The sequence below is a fragment of the Paralichthys olivaceus genome, chromosome 9, assembly GCF_024713975.1.
Source record: "Paralichthys olivaceus isolate ysfri-2021 chromosome 9, ASM2471397v2, whole genome shotgun sequence".
Taxonomy (NCBI): domain Eukaryota; kingdom Metazoa; phylum Chordata; class Actinopteri; order Pleuronectiformes; family Paralichthyidae; genus Paralichthys; species Paralichthys olivaceus.
The window spans coordinates 13789335-13809684 of NC_091101.1; the positions used below are offsets into that span (position 1 = coordinate 13789335).

The 20350-nt window shown below is 40.2% G+C and overlaps 2 protein-coding genes and 1 non-coding gene across 4 annotated transcripts; all 3 read right to left on the minus strand.

The window, feature by feature from the left end:
• Nucleotides 1-54: 54 nt before the first annotated feature.
• On the minus strand, nucleotides 55-11400 carry LOC109629002 (MORC family CW-type zinc finger protein 3). Its single transcript, XM_069531370.1, has 17 exons — nucleotides 11260-11400; nucleotides 11101-11173; nucleotides 9547-9679; nucleotides 8716-8937; nucleotides 7430-7576; nucleotides 6410-6551; nucleotides 6117-6245; nucleotides 5382-5501; nucleotides 5176-5279; nucleotides 4765-4896; nucleotides 4040-4156; nucleotides 3790-3867; nucleotides 3376-3415; nucleotides 2906-3294; nucleotides 1674-2127; nucleotides 1135-1295; nucleotides 55-1027 (listed from the first exon to the last, which is right to left on the minus strand). The coding sequence occupies exons 1-17, from the start codon at nucleotides 11296-11298 to the stop codon at nucleotides 871-873; spliced, it is 2637 nt and encodes an 878-aa protein (XP_069387471.1). The 5' UTR covers nucleotides 11299-11400; the 3' UTR covers nucleotides 55-870.
• trnak-uuu (transfer RNA lysine (anticodon UUU)) lies at nucleotides 7199-7271 on the minus strand. The gene has a single exon. It is a non-coding gene; the product is annotated as a tRNA-Lys (tRNA).
• Nucleotides 11401-13520: 2120 nt separating the features above from the next.
• pmt (phosphoethanolamine methyltransferase) lies at nucleotides 13521-19989 on the minus strand. 2 transcript variants are annotated; one of them, XM_020088818.2, is made up of 12 exons: nucleotides 19831-19989; nucleotides 17963-18134; nucleotides 17310-17465; nucleotides 16186-16322; nucleotides 15817-15968; nucleotides 15531-15719; nucleotides 15161-15250; nucleotides 14952-15041; nucleotides 14739-14861; nucleotides 14462-14593; nucleotides 13771-13887; nucleotides 13521-13670 (listed from the first exon to the last, which is right to left on the minus strand). In XM_020088818.2, exons 2-12 carry the CDS (start codon nucleotides 18121-18123, stop codon nucleotides 13560-13562), a joined length of 1458 nt encoding a protein of 485 aa, XP_019944377.2. In that variant the 5' UTR covers nucleotides 18124-18134; nucleotides 19831-19989; the 3' UTR covers nucleotides 13521-13559. The 2 variants fall into 2 exon arrangements, with proteins under 2 accessions (XP_019944377.2, XP_019944292.2); XM_020088733.2 differs by lacking the exon at nucleotides 19831-19989 and adding an exon at nucleotides 19434-19599.
• Between the last annotated feature and the right edge of the window lie 361 nt (nucleotides 19990-20350).

Below are 20350 nucleotides of genomic sequence, written 5' to 3' on the forward strand. Positions count from 1 at the left end.
AATTGTAAGGATTTCAGAGGTCGACATAATAATAACACAATTTCACGGTAGACATGTGAGAGAACCATGTTTTATTACTCGCCTTCACTGCCACCTTATGGCAAATAATAGGTACTGCATAACTAGCACATTTTTCAGTGCAGTGATAAAATATACATCACATGGTTTAAATATTCTATGGCAAATATTAAGCGTCGTGTTTATAACTTATATGTGAGTCTATAAAAAAGCATTATTTTATGACTCTGACAGAATAATTTCACCACGTGTATAAAACAAAGTAATATAATAGTTAAATAGTTAAAAAAGCAGGGAGAACAAATAACAGCAGAATATCACACTTTTTAAAGAAAACCAATAAAAACACAAGTTTAGATCAAGAAGTACATGATAAAGTAAATGAGCAGCAGATATAATATGGAAAAAAGGATCAATATATGTAGTCTGACTTTGACAACTTTGACCATTACAGTAAATATGGATAAATGATGTAATTATGGATAACTCATTTTTATGAGTGGGGATATCAAAATTAGTCCCAACAAGATAAATTACAACTGCTCTTCACTTTACCTTCATGTCTGTCACAGATTTTTGTATTAGAAGAATTGTATACTTATATACATATTTCTTTCATGTAATTTGAAGCACACTGAGAAAATATAATAATGTGACATACAAATATTATATTGCAGAGTTCGTCCATAACAACCAGTAATGGAATTTTTTTTACATGAGAATAACTTTCCAAGTGAGACAAATAATAATTATTAATTATTATCAGATTGGACTGAAGTTTTATTGACCAAACTTTGGGTAAATTTAAAGGCACCAATATCAGAAATCTGCAGGATATAATAAGAAGAGTGATCATAGTTTCAGTGAGTTGACCTCTATGATCTGCTGCAGGATATCGTCCACGTCCGTCGTCTCCAGACTGATGCCAGTGAGGTCCAGCTGAGGCAGCAGAGCCGTGAGAAGCACCACCATGTTGTGACGGACACCACGCAGATTCTCCTGAGCCGATCTGTTTGAGGAGGGGGGAGGAGATTTAACTTTATTTAGTGCCATTCTTAAAGTTAGTGGAGCCTGTGTACGTAACTGCATGTGTTTGTCTCTGCAGAACATACACACCTGCTGTCTTCACAGGCCTCGCAGTCACTGACCCTCGTCCTGCTCTGAGCTTCAGTCTTCTCCTTCCTGAGTCTGTTCTCCTCGGGCTGCTCCTTCAGTCCACACACTGCTCTCTGATCCTGGACCAGGATGAGGGCCGGGTGGCTGGATGAAGCAGAGCTCTGGTGCAGAGATGGAGAGAAGGCAGAAGTTTTCTGTTCGATGCTCATGCAGGATTAATGAGTCTGAGCATATTTAGATGAATAATTCTAATACATTTAGAATAAAGCATTTTCAAACCTCTCATATGTGAATGTTATGGTCAAAGTTATATTCAGTAGGATTTTCCTAAGAGTGTAATTATATGAGCATGTCACCTGATCTGTTTATATGAGGTTACATTAACAGTGTGAAGCTGCTTCAAAAATAATTCAAACTAAATCATGTCCTTGGGTATTTTACAATAAACAAACCACAAACTACACCAGACAGTAAAAACACTTCAAATGTATGAGACGATGTTATAAGTTTTGTAATTGATGGATATAAACTCTGCTGACCTCAGCCATGTCTGTCTGGCAGCCGACCTCTCTGCTCGCTGTGGCTGCTGGGAGTTTTTCAGAGCCGTTTCCAGCAGTTGTCATTGTTCCTCGAGATGTTTTTGTGTGTTCTCGACCACGAAGCCTCCGCAGCTCCTGAACCTCTTTCTCTAAAGCGGCCAGTTTTTGTACTGAAGCCTCCTGCTCACTCGCTCTGAGATGCAGCGGCCTGGTCTGTGTGGATGGCGGGGAGTGATACCAGGTGAGGTTAAGGGGGGTTTCCTGCTCTGTACCACCTGGTTTTTCCATCCGCCAGCAACTGTCCTGATTGGTTTTCTCTGAGGAAAGTGTCTCGGACACACATGCTGGCTTTTCAGGGTTCATCTCCTCTGCCATGTTCTCTGAGTCAGGCAGTCGCTCCTCCAAAAGACATGACTTCTTCCTCACACAGTTAAATAAAAATTTCCTCTTGGGGCTACAAAGAACAGATACTAGTGAGTTTCTTTTATCATACAAGTTATCAATAACACAGAACATTTCATGGGTTTTAATTTTATTGTCAAATATATACTACTGTTGAGTGATAATTCTGCTGAAAAAAGACCCTATATTTGTGACTGACCATACATTTGTTTGTAATAGAAAAATCACCTACTTGTTTCGTCTCTAGTCAGTGGTAACACATTTCTAAAATTAATCAATGAATTAATAATTTAAGGGGCTAACTAAATAACAATAACATACAAATCATCTTCATTACTTTTAAACAAGTGCAAATTAACAGTATTTTCTGACCAAACACCTACACAAAGGTGACCAACAACACAACTCTGTCATAGCTTTTCATTCGAAACTTAAATATATTTAAGTCAACACCTAAAACCTAAAGAGTGCTTTTGAGAATGTTTCTGAAGAATATACAGGTTGTTTGATTATTCTAGTGTGAATCATAGACAGTATATAAAGATAGATGACACTTCCTCCCACTATTCAGAAATGAAGCCAAAATATCCCAAAAACAAGCTCCGCCATCGTGTGGCTGGGTCTACGTGTGGAGCCAGTTCCCTCTGACTTTGATTTTTTAGTTTGGACCTTGTCACATCTGTCAACACAGAGGAGGCAGAATTTACGGCCTGTACTGCAGTCAACCACCAGGTGGCGACCGAGACGCTTTGGCTTCAATTATGGGAGCTTTCGTGTCGTTCATCGATATATAAAGTCTGTGGTTCTGAACATACAACCTTATGTCTCACCTTAATATGTCTGTGTCCTTTTCTCTCGCCACATCTGCATCTTTCTTTCTGTCCGTCTCTTCACTTTCAACTCTCTGAGGATTTGTGCCACTTTCCTCGTCCACCTGTCCTAGTGAGATTTTCACCTTGTCTTTAACGACCCTGATTCTTACAACGGACTTCTGTTGTGTGTGCGGGAGTTCGACCATCACCTTGTTTTTTGTCTGTGCCTCATCACTTGTGTGTGTGTCTGCGTGATAATCTGTGTATGTCTGATCGTCTTCATATGTGTTTCCCTCTTTGTGGCATCTATCAGGTGCGTGTGTAAACTGGTACGTGGGCTGAATCGGCTCTGATGAACAACGTGAGAGGATCTGATGTTTTACCACTTGGTCCTGGAAGTCACACACCTGCAACACACAAATGAAGAAACACATTTAAAAACACATGTTCATAAGTGATAGACTATACAGAGAAAACTTTTCACATACCTCCTCTGATCTTTCTCTTTTTCTGCTTTTGAGATGGTCTCTGTAGGAAAATCAGAACAAAATATAATTCAATATACAGTAGAGGTTTAACTGGCTGATGTCTGCGGTTCTTTGTATGGTGCTACACACAGTGCTGCATGTGCAGGTAATGGTCAGTTTGTTTGATCAATCATATTTCTGGGTAGTTATACCGAAACAAACAGGCTATACTTAAAAAAATCTATTCGGTGCTCAGAAAATGTTTTAATAACTTAACTATCATCAACATAAATGAAAAATGAGAAACTTTCTCTCAGAACCCTTTGACTCTCTGAGAACTGAGATGACATAACATGCACACACAGATACATACATATATACTTTGACAGGCACACACGTACATTTGCATGTTTGAGAACAGAAATAGACATTTACTGTTTCTTGTGGTTTTTCTGGTAGCTGGGCGAGAGCATCTTCTCACTCTCGTCTGCTTCCTCTGGTGATGAGCAGCTTCTGAAAGTCATTAAAACCTAATTTAGAAACTACTGAAGTTCAACAAAAAGCCTCACTACAGCCAAACACACTCACACTCACTCTCTGTTAAAACACATGGAGATGCCTCGAGTCATTTATTTTGGATTGGAACTGTGTTGTGAGGTTGTGTGTTGCGAGGGCAATAACGCACTTGTAACGTGGGTTTGGGTTCTGGCTGCAGTCCCACCTCTCAGGAACGTCACTGTAAAATCTCAAAGGGACGCTGCGCCACTTCAGACACTCTTCACACTGGAGCCACATGGGACCCCTGCAAACACAGACGTACACACGGAAGGGGCCTTTATTTGGGTGGTCCACTCTGACAGAGTTTGGCAGACTTTCAGATCCTGCTTTTTGAGAACTGTCTGTTAAAGCAGCCAGCAGGTGGGATTAAAGGGACAGTCCTCTCATTATGAATATATTTTAAATTATCTCTTCATCTTGTTTGACCTCCTCAAGAGTGTTTGGGGGGAAAAGTTGCACTTACCCATTCATTTTAAAGTTCCTACATGAGAGATGCAGACGCTAGATTATCCACCTCTTTGTATATTACAGTATTTATTAATCTAGGGTTGATGTAACATCCAGTGGCTTTAGTAATGTGTGCAGATTAAAAGGCAGATGAGGGACAAGATGATCCACATTCCAAGACATGAACATGCTTTAATAATAATAATTAGATTGAGGCTCCCTTCATGAAACCCAAAAATATATTATACAAAGTAAACACGGAAAGATAAATGATAAATGTACATTTAAAAACAGAATGAATTCAGTGGATTGATATCGGGAGAGTGTTATGTTATGATGATACTTGTAGCAGAGGAATATTCTCTTTTCACAACAATTAAAAATTAAAAAACAGTCAACACTGACTCATCTGCGTCTTGCTCATCTTCCTTTTCTTCTCTGGAGTCGAGAGCCTGAAACTCTCGCTCTCTCGACAGCTTCTCTGTCATCTCCTTCCAGTAGTCGTTGAGTTTTAGGCCCAAAGCACCGAGCGTGAGTCTTAAAAGAGGACAAAAGGAAAATACTTTAAAAAAAATATTTCTTGATAAGGCTGTTTCAATGAACCAAAACAAGATAGTGTGGCCAAAATTACTTGAAAAATACTCTGCTATTTCTGCTATTCTAAATTAGAACACTCAAATTTGCAGAAGCACATCCAGGAACTACATGGGTCATAACTTTGTAAATACAGTTTGTGGCATTATTTTCTGCTTTCTATTCTGTATGCGTCAACTTTAGCATAAACCTCTTGCAGACGTCTGACATCGTGTGTTGTACCTGTATTCTTTGGTGTACTCAAAGTCTTGCTTGTTGTGAGCAGGTTTGAGAAAGTTACACTCGATGATGCCGATGACGCCGACTCCTGCTCTTTGGCCTGAACCCTGCAGAACATTGGGGAGTGAGATTTAAGAAGAGGAAAATATCTGTTAAGAATAAATATGGAGGAAAGCAGATCACTCGTGTGTGAAGATATACAGCCTTACCTTCAGCTGGCAGCCCACTTTCTCATAGGCTTTAATGAGTCGGTTCTTGTGATACATCAGGATTCCATAGTGATCTTTGTTTTTTAGATTCAGCCCAAACGTCACTTTCACCTTCTCTTTCTGACACACATCAGTAAAGGTTAACAGTGCTGGAATATTGCATTTTGCAGTAAGAAAAAAAATCCACTTGGGACTACTGATTCTCCACATGCATTTCTTGAGAGGAGATGAGAGGATGTGTCAAATATACGACAAATGGTGTGAACCCTGCAAACTACTTCAGGCAGCCAACTCGAGCTGCCCTGCTCCAATCATGTGACACACATCATGTGACATATCTCATTCTCCACAATCATCTATTATACAAATCCACCTTATTAGGCAGAGAGAAATTTGCTTCTGCAGTATCCCTACCAGTTGTTTCAGCCCCTCCACCACCCCAGCAACCACCTGTAGCCTTCGGGGGGGGGGGTTGTTATAAGTATTTGCTCGTCACTCTCACCATATCTGTGTAATCATATCGGGGGAATGATTGAGTTGAAGCCTAGACGCCAAAAACAAACTATGTTCTAATGCTGCAATAAACAGTTGAACATGAGTTGTCTGAATGAAATATGAAAATGATGTGACTAAATATGATTTCAAAACTGACACAAAACTCACATGACTTAGTTTGCATTTTCCCTTCTGTCACTTACTCACACACACAAACACACACAGTTAGCAAAGGGATACACTGAAGTGGGGTTTGTACACGTCATGCTCAGTGTGTATCAGCTTCTTCGACACCAACTTGGTACTAATCTTCTTCCCCCTCAGTATGATCTGTGTCCTTGGCTTCAGATACAAAATACTGAGGTAGGCCTGAGGCAAACACACAAAATGTAAAAGTGATATATTTTACATATAAAATAGAAATCTGTTGCTAATGTGTTTTATGAATTATTAGATAAATTAACCAAACTTATATCTCAACCATCATCACCTCTGTTTTAGTGAACACACAGGATATTTTACCCTTGACTCACCCGGAGACTGAAGTGCATGTCGGGGAGGTTCTGTGTGGCACTGTTCCTCAATCCCTTCTTCATCTCCTCGATCTGAATCTCAGGTAAACGGAAGTCACTCACATCCGTCTCAAAGTCGATCTCCGGCTTACCATCCTTGGCCCTTCAAGATAATATCAAAGGAAGCAGGTAAGCATTAAATGAGTTTTGACCAGTGACAGTGTATAAAGATGGATGACATGACATTGAAGCTAAATCATCTTGATCACCTCCTGGTGGCTGGCTGTATTACATGTTTTAGACCCCGCCCCCTCTGTGTTAACAAACTAGGTACAACTTAAATTTACCTAAAGGCTAATTTTTTCCAAGATGGTTTGTGTCATCTTAGGAAGTTCTTATTACGCAGATTTACAAGTGTCATTAGCACAAGATGGCAGCACCTGTATCTGGGCTATTTTGGCTTCACTTTTGTACGATGGTAGGAAATAGAGACATGTGATCCATCTTGATATAAAATCACTGGTTTTGCTTTGAATTATTTGTAGCTGGGTGAAATGTATTAGTGCAGCACTAAGTATTTGATGATTCTGATCATTACACAACAATGGTTTTCTCTGTAATCATGTAAAAATTAAGTAAAACAGAACCTTCAAACTTTCTATGATCTTCATATGAAGGTTCTTATTTAAATGTATGATTCCTGGCACACATTTGTCTAAAGGCATGATAGAACAAGAATCAGATGCAGGTTCACAAGATAAGATAAAAGTTGACTGATCAACACAACCGGGAAATCACCAAAACAAGTACCGCCCGAACAGGGACTTGAACTCTGGACCCTCAGATTAAAAGTCTGATGCTCTACCGACTGAGCTATCCGGGCTCTGAGCAATGTCATTTATACATCTTAAATTGTTCCAAAAGAAGATATCAAATGACAAGTTAAGCTAACTCCCTTCATTGAAAGAACTGAATAAAAGTTTGAACTACGAACATGCATGAAAAAAAAAAAAATCCTTCGAGCAAACGTGTGACTCCTACCTGCGGATGTTCCAGATTAATATCTTGGTGCCTTTTTTGGAGAGAATGGAGGCAAAGTGTGCATGGATCTGCTCCTGGGTGCTGACGATGGAGTGTTTGAGAATGGCTGCCAGACTTGCCTCTGAGTCCTCTGTCACCACCAACGACTGTGACTCTGGGTTTAAGGACCAATGTGTAAGATTCAGAACATCCAGAGAGGAGGTTACACATTACATCCAACTGAGTCCCCATCGCCTCACTACTTCCTTTACAGGAGCGTTAGAGATTCTGCAGTGGCCTTCAGGTAAAGACACATACAAACGGTCGTCTTCACTGTTTAGTGTGTTCATTCTGGGCTACTGTAGAATCATGGCCGGCGATGATGAGGACCTGAGATCTGGAGCCGCGTTCATGCGTGGATCACAGCAGACATTTAGGCTGAAAACATGGTGTCAATGACTCTGCTTTGAGTGGAATTTGAATGTTGGGGCTTTTTGATACCTGGATGACACCACAGGAGAAGCATGGAGGCATTTTCTGAATTTTCAGATTTTTGTTTTAGGGTGAACAATCCCTTTAGGTTAGGATATAAAGGAAGCATGTAAGCCGACACACAGACCAAGGTCAGAACCCAGGTTCATGTCATTGTTACATTGTTTACAGTTGATCTGGTAAGTTTTGGTTTTACTCTGCAATTTAGGGAGCATGCGTAAGAATTTTGTTATATGTACGTCCTGTCATCATCACTTTTTTGAATGAAGTGCATAGAGAAAAGTTGTCTTTCCATTGGAATGGAGAAAATGAATGAACCAGTTCCTTCAATTTTGTTGCCACTGTAATGTTATGTTATTACAACAAGTTATCCTGCAAGCCGCCTCTGCTTCTTTTTCTGTTGTCTGCAATTGGTCTCAAAGTCCTATCTATAAAAAAGCATATATATATATCAAGTAAATATATATATATATTTAATATATATACATTTCAAGTAAAAACTATTTACAACCATAATACATGTATATAATTTTATAAAATGTAAATGTAACATTGAGCATTATGCTTTGACAACTAGAGGTGAATGGCATTTATGAATTTATCTGAAGGGCAAAACCCATACAAAGCAGATGAGAAAGTGTCCGGACATTCATTTCCCGATATCTTCAGCTCATTCAAGTCAATGACATGTAGATTTTTAACAAGTCACCAACATGATCATGGTATTGATGGTTTACATTAATGACACACTGATGATATGCTGATGAAACAAACACACTCTAATGGTCTGAATATTCCCTCATTCTTAAAGGATATTGGTTTGTTGGTTGAAGGGGACGATCGGAACGATAATGGCCTGGGCCTTGATATTCTCCAGGTAGGTCTGAGATAGCATTCCCACCGTCTGGCAGCCACCATTCTTGGTGAAGATGAGTGCATCACGGCCCAGACGCATGGAGCCAGACTTGAAACCATTTCCGTACAAGCCGATGGCCTGCTGACTGGCTTTGCCTGAGCCCTTGTCTGTAAAACCAAAACTGAACACAAAGGTGAAGGGGAAATTGAGGAAAGTGGGTATTGGTCTGTAGTTAATGATTCATTTCATTCTGCAACATGTTTAGCATCAAAAAGATATATATTTGAAGAAATAACGGTTTTAAAAAATTGTTTTAATGAACTACATGCAGCAGTAGTGACTGATTCATCAACCTAACCTCTCTGTGTTAGTGTAGTGACCTATTTGTGTGTGAACTGTGTGGGCGTGGGAAAATGAACGTGTGTGTGTTGTCTTTACGAGTGTACTAATATGTGACCTGTTCTGTTTTTTAAATGAAGCTCAGCGTTAGTTCAATCAGGAAGAATTTCCCCCATTCAATCAATCTCAAGAGAAGAAGGATTCCTGTCCTATACTCTGCTCCACCCCCTTCTAATCCTGATGACATCACATAGGGGTCTAAAACGCTAAAAGACTTATAACATTCACATCACTTTCTCGTTGTGCATGTCAATAAATGTTTGTTAAACCAATGAATGAAGGTCTCTCCTGATTGAAATATGGAAAAACGAACAGTATGACTGTGACAATGTAAAGACAACATTTCTGATGCAGCACACTGTTCATTTGTTGTTATTTCATTTGCATGTACCTGAGCATCTTGTGCAGTTTGTTGGGGGTCATCCCGCTGCCATTATCCGTGAACGTCAGACAGAGGTGACCGACATCTTCAACTACATCTATCCAGGTCTGTTTAGCGGATACACCAGGATCTGATGCATTGTCTGTAACATGTAGGAAACAACATTAACAATGGATGTTTGCATTTCTATTTGCATGCATGTTGCTAAATTTGGGTTTGACATCTACTGAGTGCCATTCTACTTTAAAATTTCTTTGACTTCTCCTTGTCTCTCAGGGTCTGTTGATGTAAATCTGATTTTAGTAGTCATGTGACCATCCTTATGATGTGTGCCCATACATCTCCCTCATTGGAAGCTGTTGGGGGACTGAAGCTCTACTTAGTTCAGTCCAGCAGAGTTCAGCATCTTGAATTTGGAAGTGTCTGTCTGCACACCGATGAAGACCATGGCCTCTGTCAACTAGCAGTTGGTATTTGTGCAGATCCAGTTTAGTCAGATTATTTGATCTGTGCTCTGAAACTGGAGCAGTTACATTCAATTTATTATTTATTGTGCTTTTCCTAATGAAGCATGTCAAAAATGACCTCTGTGAAAAATATAGGGGGCCACTTCTTGAAGGAAAAGTTAAAGAAATTAAGACAAATGCATATTAAAGTATGATATAGATTCACCACTGAATCCTTTACCTGTTTTACATTAAAATTAGCAGGTACACGTGTTAAAATCTGCTGCAAAAGGTGATTGACTTCTTTCCTATTTCCAGTAGTGGAGTTTGCCTTTCTAATGCTCCTAACTCTGCACTCTGTGATGTACAACAGTGCATCTGCATTTGCACTCCTCTAGTCCTTCCTGCTAAAAGCCAGCAGTCAACAGCAGGTCAGCACGTCTGAACTTATGAAAGGAGGAATGACAAAGCTCACACATTTTTCAGTGACTCTTATGCACTAGTGAAACTCATCCCACTGAAATACAGAGATCTACACCATGAAACAAAAAAATGGTGAAGCTACGATAAACTCCTTCACCTTCTTCTAAATTGGACTCAAAACTCACCTTTTTAAATCTGCTTTTAAACTGTGATTTATTAATTTAATATAAACTTTTAACTGCTGTAATGTTACCCTGTTATTGTTTTTACTGTCACTCTTTTTACCATGTTAAGTGCCTTTGAGTATCTTTTTATAGTGCTACACAAATAAAATGTATTATTATTATTATTAATACAACCTGACCACTCTTTTTGGAGTTAGTATATTATTGTTGCTAAGAGGTGCATAACAGCATAAATAGAACAAAGCTGACTTTTCATGACTTAACAACACGATCATGGCGGTGATAAGGCTGTGAAGTGTAACATGGAGGAACATGTTGCTGACAGGCTGTGACAGTTTTCAGATTACTGAGGGTGTGATAGAGGAAGTGCGCACATTTCATTTGCGCATCAACACAAAGAAGGTTCAGTGTGCGCCACAGCAGAACAGTTGATAAAGTGAAACCATGCAAAGCAGCAGGTGCACAGGAATCAACGCGCAACGCGTCAGGTGGTAATGTTGCATCTTTACCTATCAACTCTGCCACCGCGCTGAAGGGCCACGTGTGACTGGTGGAGTTGCTGTTCAGGAAGGAAGGACTCATCTGAAAAAGACATGAAAACAAGTCGCTCCGTTTATATCATCCGTCAACAGGCATCGTGTTATTTCATCCAAATGTGAAATACGCACAGAACTCAGACGAATCCCATGTTCGCTCAGCCTCGACATGATCTGCTGCGTCCGAGTGTCACTGCTGCGGTGTGTGTGTGGTTAGTGCGCGCAGGGACAGGCGCGACTGTGGGCGTGACAGACACACACGTCTGTCTGTTGTTGAGAACCTTAACTCTCAAACTGCACATTTAATTATAGAGGACCAGCCAAAATGTCCTCCCAACGTCACACACACGTTACTCTAAAACTTGTTCAACAGATACACCAAGGCTTGGATCTTAAGGGAACATAATTTATATATTGGCTGTCAATCACTCTCCACTTTTACCAGCAACATTAAAACGAAATACATCTTAAATCATCAAGGATTCAAATCCACAGTTTATCTGTGATATATGCACATAATGCTGAAATGAACCGTTCTGCATAATCAGTCAAGTTGTTGTTGGTCAGTACATTTTGAGGTTCAGAATGTTCTCCTTTTAATCAGGGACATGTTTGAGTGCTTCAGTTTTGCTGTTTGAATCAGCTCATTTAAAAAAATGTGTTCTCCTCATTGTTCAGTGCTAAACCAGAGCTCCGACTGTGTCCCACTGACTGAACCGAGAGAGGTTGTATATACCTCATGACCCCTGGCTTCCACACCTGTAAGTGCTGTTACTTCACTAAAATGAAGTGTAGCTGCTTTATTCATTTGCGGGTTAAGGTAAATTGCCGAGCCTTAGGATTATGAGAAGACAAGGTGTTAGGACGGCGCATAAGGGCTAAATGTTTCGGAGGACATGAAAAGTCCCATAATGGTTCACTTTGGCCTGATGCCAAGCTGTTGGTCATGCCCATCTCCCCCCTCAGATGAACACACCACATCCACAGGAACTCTTGTGAATGCATTTTCACCACAGTGCCTGAGGGCAAACTGATATACACATCAGAAAAAAGGGAGCTGGTTGCAAGTACAAGTCTGACAAGTTTGGAAGGATAATTTGCTGCTCAAAGAAAAATAATGTTTTTCTGCAGTAATTGTTCCTAAAGTGTAAACTAATTTTTGTCAAAGTCACTAGTGTAAACAAACACAACTGGCTAATCTTACCAGCCAAACAGTTATTTTGTGTCTCTATTGACTGTCACAGTGCTGGTGATAAAAGTAAGTGAACCCTTGAATAGACTGGTTGAACCTCTTTTGGAAGCAATAACCTCAAACAAGCTCTTCCAGTAGCTCCTGATCAGACCTGCGCAATGTTCAGGAAAGACATTAAACCATTCGTCTTTACAGAACTGCTTCTACTCTTAAAGGACTCTCTTGAGGTTATTCCACAACATCTGTCGGCTCCGGGTTCAGATTTGGCAAATCCACTAAGTCCGAACCCAGGCGGACTGTCTTTGTTACCTCAGCCAAGGAGGTTATGTTTTCACCCCTGACTGTTGTAAGGAAGCAAAATGACACAAAAACAAATGCACAGACCTTCACCAAACTTGGCAAAAGGATGCATGGGTCAGGGAAGAACCCATCAAGTTTGGTGCAGATCCAGATCAGGGGGGAGACACAAGTTACTTTCTACTTCTTTAACATTGTTGTGTTTACAACATTTTCACCGTGTATCCCAGGAATAATTCATGGATCTTGAAAATCTGGCATTTTCAGGAAATTCATTACTTTGGTTGTGAAATTGGTGCAAGTTGATTAAATATTAACGGAACATTGGGCCTTGGCAGAGGCATATGATGTACTGAGTCCATTCTAGATTCAAATCATTGTGTAGTAGATCTACTTTGATGCATCCTGGGGCAGCTGGCCGACAGTTACCTGCTAAGACATCTTGATAAAGTTGATCGACTTATAATATGAGAGGGAATTTTATTTTAAACATTGTTTTACATGCACCAATCTGAGTACGTAAATATCAATTTGTTGGGTGATTTTCTGAAATGGACTGAGGGTAGAAATCAAACAAAAAAAGTTAAAAATTTAATTTAATTTAATTTAAAACAGCGTTTTATGAGAGGTACAGAAAACAAAGAGGAATGGAAAGCCGCTGACGAACACTAGGGGGAAAGTAGAGTTGTATTTGTAATTTTTGACTATTTCGTATAAGGGTCAGACAAGAAAAGTATGTTGCTTCTTCCTACTTCTTTTTAGATGGAAAATAACTGAATATTGAATTCTGAATATTTATGTCATGTTTTTAGTTTCTTCTACCATTCATATTGATTATTTATTTTGTGATTTTTATAAGAAAGCTTCTCAAAGAACATAAAAAGAGACAATAAGAAAAGAAACGTTCATTTTACTAGTTTTATTATCTTCTCCATGTCATCACTCAAACTTTTGTTGCATAAAATAGTCCCCATCGTTGATCTCCACTGTTGGAACGTTCCAGTTTTTCCCTCCAACCATTCACTATTGCAAAATAGTCCTCTTCAGAGAATTCCTGCAGGCAACAGGAATTTAGGTTTTCATTAAGTTGATAAATAAAGCAATGTTACACGTGCAAGTACAACTTAGTGATGTTGTGTGCAGCACACATTTACCTCAATGAATTCACTCTTGATGGCCTCTGCTCTCTGCAGCTCTGTCTTGATCACCTGGATGAACTGGTCTGTTCGGTCCTCTGCCTGAACGTTGCAGAAACCAGCTTCTTCAATGAACTGTAGGAAAGGGTTTGTGATAAGGAGGGAGGAGCACCACCAGCTGCTGGATGTTGTTATATATTAGCAAGTTCACATTCACAGTAGGAGCTCTCTGCACAGGCGAAGACAGTTTCTTGAATTTCACAGCATATATGATGAAGAGCGAAACAAACACCCTCAAAGCCTAAAATGACCTTTGGCCCCTGCATAGCAGACCTGTGTCTCTGGTGTACAGGGACATGCCTCATGAAAAAGAAATGTTTTCTTATAGACCACCATCATGCTCCATTGTTGACTATTTATAAGGCTGCTGCAGGATTTAAAGATTTATTGTTGGTTGAAGAACATTTGCAAAGTTTCCTTATTATTCATCTGACAATTTTTGCAACTTACCAGCCAGCGTGTTCACCAAGACGATTTACTGTGTCTGTGATCGGCTAATATCGGCATTGTGGCTTGCTTCATTGATTGTCACAGAATTACATAATTGGAAGAATTACACTTTTACTTTGGACATAAATTGACCATCAATCAAGAGAACATAACACTTTTCGTTCCTTTCACTAAGTATAAGTCTGCACTGTGTTTTTACCTTGCCATACTGTGAGGGTGTATAAAGGACGTAGCCTCTCTGTTTGACGTAGGCATCGAACACTGGTGTCCAGGGCTTCTCCCCACAGCAGTAGTCACTAATTAGCAACTTCCCTCCAGGTTTTAACCATGACTGGAAATAAAGTAAATTAAATAATGGATAAAATACATTTTTAAATGACACAAAATGTTATTTTCTTTGGAAGATTTTAACAACAATTAGATTTTATCGCTATTGAATTTTATTGCTATTGTGTAAAGCATGAGAAAATGCTCACGTGAAAGCGTTTGAAAAGGGCCAGTTTGTCATCTATGTGCAGGATTGTGTCTCTGCTGTAGATCACGTCGAAGGAACCTTCTGAGAACATCCTCTTTGTGGCATCGGCGACTTCAAACCGGACCTGATGTAAAGCAAAGGCCATTACTGATTTACTTTTAAAACAAACCTTTGTGTGTGAAGTTTAAACCAATAAGGGAACATTTAGACGTACTGATGGCAGCTTCTCATTGATCGCCCTCTCCATGGCAATGTCCACCATGTTGTCTGACAGGTCCAGTCCGAGCACTTCAACACCAAAGGTCTAGAAAGTGACATTATCATCGCGATCATTACAGTGCTTACAGTTGATCTAAATATGACAACATCCCTCTGTCATCATTACTAGTCCCGCCCTAACTATCCCAGAATTCTTGGTTCTACCTTTGCCATATAGAAATCTCCTCCTCCGATGCCACAGCCTACATCCAGAACCTTCTGTCCAGGCTTTAGTGTCAGCAGGTCCACAAACTCCTGTCAGCACAAGTTGTACACACATTTTAGTTTAAAAAACCATACTGTGCATCTGTATATCATCCAGTATCTCCAAGGATGATGATGATTAGCATAAACATTTTGAAGTGTAGGTTTCTATACACAAAAATAATCAAACAATCAGTTAAGGAGAAGGAGAGAACAGCATCCACTGATGAAGCTGCTATGACAAGGGCCAATTCTCTTTCTGTATGTTTGATAAAGAGACTGCGAGTGGCTCCTTCCTGTTTCTTTGGTTTTGTCCAGACTTCTTTCATACCTTGGTGGTGCTAGGGCCCCCTGTGCTGACGTAACCAGCTCCAAACATCTTCTCGTAGCGTAGGATACCGCGGCTGGTGTACTGCTGGTTGTCTAGGAACTGCTGGAAGGTGCAGAATCCGTTCTGGGTGTTTGAGGAGCGAGAAACCTTCTCCAACAGCCAGCAGATTTGATTGGGATTGTTCTTCATCTGGAATAGGAGGACATTAAACATCACACACTGCTTAGTCCTTTTATTTCATAGTTTTAAACTTATTTGACATTTGGTGAGACTTGTACTACTCTACCTCAACATAGGTTTCAACTTTCTTTTTCAACACAATGTCAAAACCAAACGTTTTGCTGCCCTCGGGCTCCTCTGCTTGTACCGATGATACCAGGTGGCTGTACTGTGCCTCGGTGCGGTAGCAGGTGGGGTTGAAGTCCCTCTTGCTGTCACCTTGGTAAAAAGTTATGGGTAAAACAAATCATTCCCATTATTTGGTGAGAAAGGGGATAAACTGGTTATTGTTGCTAAAACGTTATCAAAAGAAATGCAAATAATGGTTTGACTGATTAAGCAGTGAAACATCTGAGTCTGGACTGCTGAACTCAATTACTATGAATGTTTGAATACTGTAAATGACATAAGAGAGATTTTAACATTACTTTGGTACCTGATCGGTAGTTGCAGGACTCTCTGAAGAAAAGAAAGCCACCGGGCCGCAGCCAGCCCAACATCTTCTTTATGAAGCACTTCAGCTCCTCGTCACTCAGGTACATCAGCAGCCAGTTGGAGAAGATGAAGTCAATGCTGAAGAGAACATTGAATACACCAGGAATATTAAATTCATACTGTTTGTTTTATTTCAATACACGTATATGTACATTTACTGTTTTTTTTAGTGTTTTACTGATGGCACGTGAACAGTTCTGACAAAAAACATGGAAAGCCTTGATTTTTCTTGTGCCTCTTCTTTTTTTGTGTCAAGTGTTTCTACGCACCTTTCCCAATATTCATCTGGTGGTCACAAGATTTTTGAGAGTGAAAAGTGAAAAGGTCCACCAGGACCAAGTATTCAGGTGACCGAGGTGACCACTAGTACCTCATTCACTGCATTCCACTGTCTCTGTTATTTTTTTTTTAGATTTCATATTTTATACTTATAAAAAATAGTATATATTTTATATTTATACTTCTTTAATATTTTTCTAATATTTTCTTATATTAAGACTTGTTTTTTATTCAGTGTTTACTCTTTTTTTACTTAAATCTCTGTTGCTGGGGAGACCGAGAGTATGAGCAATTTCAATTCCTCAATATGTCTGTGTATGTATTGCAGAAATTGACAATAAAGCTGACTTTGACTTTGAGAGAAGGCAATAATGATACTCATTTGGAAAGGATGAGTAAAAATACTGTTAACTTCACAGTTATAAACACAATTAAACAAAAGTTTGTTTTTTTTCTTTCTTATGCCTGAATAAAGTCAATGAATGGATTTAAATACTGAGCTTAGAAAAATCTGCCATGTCCATTGTCAAATGACCACAAGGGTCAACCTCATGGTGGCGCTACAGGAAAACTCACAGAATCATCTAACCCACCTTTGTCCTCTGGGGGGCCATGAATGTCTGACTGAAAAATGTCACATCCCTTCAGAAGTAAGTAACTCAGGCCAAACCAAAGTGGTGGACTGATCATGCAACAGACCAACACCACCATTCATACAGCCACAGAGCTGTCATGGATAAAATATAAAATACAAAGTCAGTTAGTTCCACATATCTTAACACGCACCTGTTTTGAGGGATATCCAGCTTTGTGACGTCAGCTTGGATGAAGGTGGCGTTGTTATGGTGACCATTGTCCTGTCTGTTCCTCTCCACAAAGCTTTCCATGAAGTCCACAGCCGTCACATGGGCAGCCTTACTCAGCAGGTGGGTGGTGTAACGGCTGTGAAGGCACATCAGGATTATATCGATGCAGCTACATTCATAAAGTACTCTTCAGTCAAAAAAACGCAGGACCCTGAATTTGAAAATGACCATTCTTTAATGAAGTGCTAAATCTATCAAAGAACTGACAGACTTGTTCCACTCCTTGGATAGATTTAAAGCCCAAACTCCAACTCTTTAACACCTGTCACTCTGATTCAGATGCATAGTTGGCAACTGTGGATATCATAATAAAAACAGTGGCTTTAACACTTTATTGCTATACCACAGTGAGAATGATTTAAGCATTACAGATTGAGAAAGTGGCTTTATCTCTTTTCAAGAGGACAACATCACTGGCTCTTGTTTAAGAAGTCTTTCCAAAGAACATTGTCAAGTCTGTTGAAATCTGGGGACTCATTCTCGTTTCTTTTGCTACAGGCTCCTACATTAAATAGCAACCTGCTCACACACATCCACGATACTACCCACAGCCTAATGCTCTCCTATGCTCACCCGATGCCAGCTCCCAGCTCCAGCACTTTGCACCCGCTCAGGCAGGGCAGCACTGAGAGGATCTCAGGCAGCTCTTGCAGAGTCAGCTCCCGGGCACGAGAGTCTAGCATCATCTCCTCGACTGTGGCATCCTTCGAGTGCTCCTTCCAAAACTCTGTCATGTTGCAACGAACTGTGAAGCACAGAGGGGGTTGTTCAGTGGTGTTTGGCACAACTTTATCTTATAAACTTAAATATTCACAAGAACAAAAAAGTGACGCCCGATGGGAGGAAGTGTCTTACTGCATGTCTGGTCAAACAAAAAAAAGACTATGCTTCCAGACCAAGACAGTATTGAGATGGTAATGACATAAAAATAAATTTTAAATAAAGATACTAGTTACAGTGATATGAGCTTCTAATTGTTTAATAAAGAGCAGATAACTGACACTTCTGAATTACAAATGCATGTGATACTAAAGTGTAAAATTGGACTATAATGAAATTAAGCTTTCTGTTCATAAAACAAGTTTTAATTAATTTTAGATAACAATGGTGTTAATGCAAACAAAAAAAGCAGTATTTTCTGGGATATGTGGAAAAGTTAGTGACTGCCTGTGAATCATCCATCAAAAAGTTCAGAGAACACAAGATAATTATGTTTATCTTCAATTCAATATATCCGACATAAAATGTGCATCCAAATAAGAAGCAGGCCATGTTACTTCAATTCAATTTAAAAGTGACATTTTACAGAGATTTGTGTTAATTATAACTTGTGAACCCCCCCCCCCCCCAAACAAAAAACAAAATGTACGCTTTTGAGATCATGTCTGTGACACAGGTTAACCATTAGTCAAATCCGATGAAGCAATCTTAAACCAATACTCTGATGTGGCATGTCTAAAATTCCTGTCCCAGAATGAATCTGCCACTTGTCTGTGACAGTGCGGGATGTTTAGCATACTTTTGTAAATAGAGTGTGTAATATGAGACTACTTGGATTGACCAAAGGGAGATTAATGCATTAAATATGGAGTTAGATCCCTTCAACTCTTAATGACAAAACTTGTGAACCAGCAAATAACACTGTCAGCTTCAGGATATGATGCAACCCTGATTAACATAAATGTAAATTAAACTTCCCTGATCTTACATCCTCAGATAAACACACCATGCTGAGCTGACAGCAGCACAACAAACTGGACCCTGAAACCTTCAACCCTCCAGCAAACAGATAATTCATATATTTTACGTGGCCAAGCATTTTTGAACAAGTGCAGGTTTAACACTCAAACAGCTTCAGTTAACCCACTGACACATTCCAGCTCAGACTGCACAGAAGGATTAACAACAGAACTGCACAAAACAACGTGGCAGCTCCAACTGGATGACTCCAAAGTTTGGAGTCATCCAGTTGCATCAGCTGCTTTAAACGCACCTTTCAAGAAAATCCACATCCAAACTATTCTTGTTGTTACTCTGATCGTACCTTTCTCCAAAGGGACATCTGGTTGTTTTGAACTCATTGTAAATAAGAACGAATCTACAGCAGCCGTTCAGTGTGTAGATGAAGTAGACTTGACGCCAGGCAGGTAACAGTGGGTGACCTTTGCGTGGCCAGTGCGGGCTTCACGTGGTGCGGGAGCCCTTTAAATATTGTGACGGTGGCGCGTGGAGGAGGTGGTCGCCAGGTATTAAACTGTCCATTGGGGAGCGCGCAGAGTTGGATATGAGGAAGGGGGGGAGCACATGAATAATCATGCCGGGACAAAGGTCTGCACACTCACAGGGGCACGTCTATGGTGGGGGCTTCCGCAGACAACATGCATACACGGGTTAAGAGACGCGCGTAAAAAGTAAAGCGTGTTGGAGTAGAGTGCACTCACTGATAGCTGGTGTTTATGTCGTAATGAGAAGTGGTGTGTTCCCATGCAGGCAGCCTCTCCCTCTCCGGCTGTCGGCCCCGTGTTCCTGTCTCTCTCTCCTGTCTCTCTCTCGCCTCGGTTGTGCTGACACGTTGAAAAACGCTGGTGCCATGCGCCGATTGCATCATTGCCTCGTAGTGCAGCAGCAGATCTCCGTCGCGTTAAGGTGGACGGCGGTGGCTGCTGTGGCCTGCGCGTGTTGACAGGTTTATTTTGAAACGCAAGAGAACATTCACGCGGTGCACTTATAGGGCACAGGGAAAAACTTCTCCAAGTGGAAGATTCTTTGATTCTCTGAAAGGATCCTTGCTTTGGACCTTCAGTTAATCAGACTTGTTGATACAAGCACATGAGGTGCGGATGCAGTTAGATCCTGGAACTCTTTAATCACGTGTGGAACTGTTTCCTCTGATGAACGAAGGCAAAGACATACATTCTGTGTTATACCATGTAATAAATCCAGAACATGGAATATAATTGC